The sequence below is a fragment of the Vigna unguiculata genome, chromosome 3 (genome assembly GCF_004118075.2).
Source record: "Vigna unguiculata cultivar IT97K-499-35 chromosome 3, ASM411807v1, whole genome shotgun sequence".
NCBI classification, from domain to species: Eukaryota; Viridiplantae; Streptophyta; class Magnoliopsida; order Fabales; family Fabaceae; genus Vigna; species Vigna unguiculata.
In genome coordinates this window covers 52,581,528-52,584,184 of record NC_040281.1, presented here as the reverse complement: position 1 = coordinate 52,584,184, position 2,657 = coordinate 52,581,528, and the positions used below count along the sequence as shown (strand labels likewise).

The 2,657-nt window shown below is 41.9% G+C and overlaps 1 protein-coding gene across 1 annotated transcript; it reads left to right on the top strand.

Annotated features, from left to right (window-relative positions):
• Positions 1–1,621, top strand: LOC114178184 (histone-lysine N-methyltransferase SETD1A). The gene is made up of 3 exons (XM_028063943.1): positions 1–232; positions 330–396; positions 492–1,621. The coding sequence occupies exons 1-3, from the start codon at positions 158–160 to the stop codon at positions 1,370–1,372; spliced, it is 1,023 nt and encodes a 340-aa protein (XP_027919744.1). The 5' UTR covers positions 1–157; the 3' UTR covers positions 1,373–1,621.
• Positions 1,622–2,657: the final 1,036 nt, after the last annotated feature.

Genomic DNA, 2,657 nt, shown 5'->3' with positions numbered 1-2,657 from the left:
CAAAAAAGGGCAAGAGGATCAGAGGAGTTACCGTGATCCATTGTTGTTCTCTATCTTAAGTTTTTATTTCTCTCTCTAGAATTTTCTATCTGCTCGTCCTTCCTCACAAATTAGGGTTTTTGCGAATCTCTTGTTAGTCTGTAATCGAATCAAAGCCATGGTTTCCGATTCAATCTCTGCCGTGCCGATTCCCTCCGCCGCAAACACTAAGAACCCCGGGAAGAAGAAGAGGGTTCGATTTATTTTTGTTTTTAAATTTTGTAATGATACATGCATTAGGTTTTTCATTCTCATCAATCTCATCGATTATAATTGCCTGTGTGTTCCAGACTAACAGGTCTGCAAAATTGAAGCAGTATAAAATCGATGCGCGCCGCGAACAGTGGTTATCGCAAGGTACGTTACGGGTGCACGTGCGCACTTTTGTCTCCATTGATCCATTCACTCTTTGATTCTGGTATGTATTTTCGATTTGTATCCGAGAGTTTCAGGTGTGGTGAAGAGTAAGGGATGCAAGGACGGTGTGGACGATGACGTCGTTCACGCGCCGCCGCCGTCGGTAAATCACGGCAAGCACTCCTTGGAGCCTCTTAACACGAGGCGCGAAGGCGAAGAAGACGACGGATTGATTCATCATGACAGCGATTCCGAGTCTCCTACCAACTGTCCTGCCGGCGTATTGTGCGGCAATGATTCGGGAACAAATTTCACCGGAAGCAGTAGTGGTGGGAGCAGCAGCAGCAGCAGCAGTTCAAGCAGCGGCGGGTGCTGTTCCGGGAACATTACCGAGGAGGAGGGGGAGGAGGAGGAAGAAGAAGGTGAGGACGATGATGACGGTTGCTTGGATGATTGGGAGGCCATGGCAGATGCTTTAGCCGCCGATGACAAGCACGAAAATCCTTGTTCTGATTCACCCCCTGTGGTTTTGCCTCGTGAAGGATCCAATTTAGAGTCTCCGAATTCAAAACCCGAGAGTAGTAGATTGGTTCCTTGGGGCTCTGGTAGTAGCCGAGCGTGGAGGGCCGATGACGCCTTTCGCCCTCAGAGTTTGCCAAATTTGTCTAAGCAGCACAGTATGCCGAACCCTGATCGCCGCTGCGTAGGAGGGGTCCCCTGGGCTCGTGTCTCCACACCTTCCTCGTGTCCTATTTGCTGTGAGGATCTGGATTTGACGGACACGAGTTTCTTGCCTTGTTTCTGTGGGTTTCGGCTTTGCCTCTTTTGCCACAAGAGGATTCTGGAGGAGGATGGGCGTTGCCCCGGGTGTAGGAAGCCTTATGAGTGTGAACCTGTTGAGACAGAGGCGAGTGTGCATGGAGGCAGCCTCACTCTTCGGTTGGCACGTTCCTGCAGCATGATCGAGAGGTCTTAAGCCCGCGGTCTGTCCTTTTCTGTTTTTTTTTGTTGCATCATCGTCTGTATTTTAGGGGATATCTAATTTTCATAGATCTAGTTGGCCTAGTGTTATGAGTTTTTGAGCACCTTGAAATCAAGTTGTTTCTCGTTTGATCTTATGGTGCATGTGGTAATGTAGAGTACTCATGTTGGTATGTGAATACATAAGGTGGTATAGAAATTCAATACATTGAAAATGGTGAAATCATGCGGGTTATTTCCTTTATGCTTCTATTTGTTTTATTCATGTTTTGTGTACAGTTTCCCTTCTCTAAAGTCTATTACCTCTATATTTGAAACATCCTGTTTAATTGAAAAAGTTAAATTTCTGATAATGTTAACTTTTTGGTGGTGTTGGAATGTGTAATGTTTATATTTTCTCTCTTCCTTTCTCTCTCTTACATAATTGCATTTGTATTTGTTGTACTCTGAGATACTTACAATGCTGTCATCTTCCTTTAAGATATTTGTTGCTATTTATTAATTAGTTGAAGTTATATGCTAATAATCATCATTAGCCAAGTCATAATCTGTATGGTTTTCCTATAGTTTTTATCGTCTTTGAATGATATTTTGATTTGTAAGTGGGAAGGGAGGGGCGACGACGAAAGGGAAAGAAGGGGGAAGCAAGGGATAATAAAATCCACCAAATATTGCAGGGCATTTGAAGGTGATATGTTGGCCCTCTCATTTTCCTTTCCTCCATTCCTCACCAACCAATATTAATCTTACGTTGTCTCTGCTTATAAGTCACTAAAGTTTTTCAAAAGCTAATTTTAATCATTTAACTGGTTTGTGAATTGTTTCCGTCCATGAAGGATGGCACAGAAGTGCTTGTAGTTTATATTGTTTGCTACTTTGTTTCTAGCCTTTCACTACATATGACAAGTCTTTTATGCAAAATTAGAATTTGTTTAATATGGCTGCAACATTTTGTTACTGGACCATCTTGCATAAATAAGATGTATGCCATTGTTATAGCTTGGTTCTTCTTTTTCCTATAACCAGTTCTATCCTCACATGAAAGGGATTTTGGAAATCCATTTTTTATGAGTTAAAATTGTAAATACAGCTTTTTTCATGACATTTAAACGTTTATTTTTGTTGTCTCCCATTGATTCTCTTTTAGGAACCGACAATATACTGGTGTTAAATGTAAGTATGAAGACAGGTCAATAGTGTTTTCAAGTTTTTCAAGGTATGCGAATATGTTTACATGTTTACCGCATTGTTGTGCATTAATCTTATAGGTTTGATTCAGT

Bases quoted from the DNA above. Each gene is read 5' to 3' on its own strand.
- LOC114178184 (XM_028063943.1), top strand. From the start codon at position 158: ATGGTTTCCGATTCAATCTCTGCCGTGCCGATTCCCTCCGCCGCAAAC. The intron at 233-329 runs GTTCGATTTATT...TGTGTGTTCCAG, and splicing joins ACCCCGGGAAGAAGAAGAGG to ACTAACAGGTCTGCAAAATT. The intron at 397-491 runs GTACGTTACGGG...CGAGAGTTTCAG, and splicing joins CGAACAGTGGTTATCGCAAG to GTGTGGTGAAGAGTAAGGGA.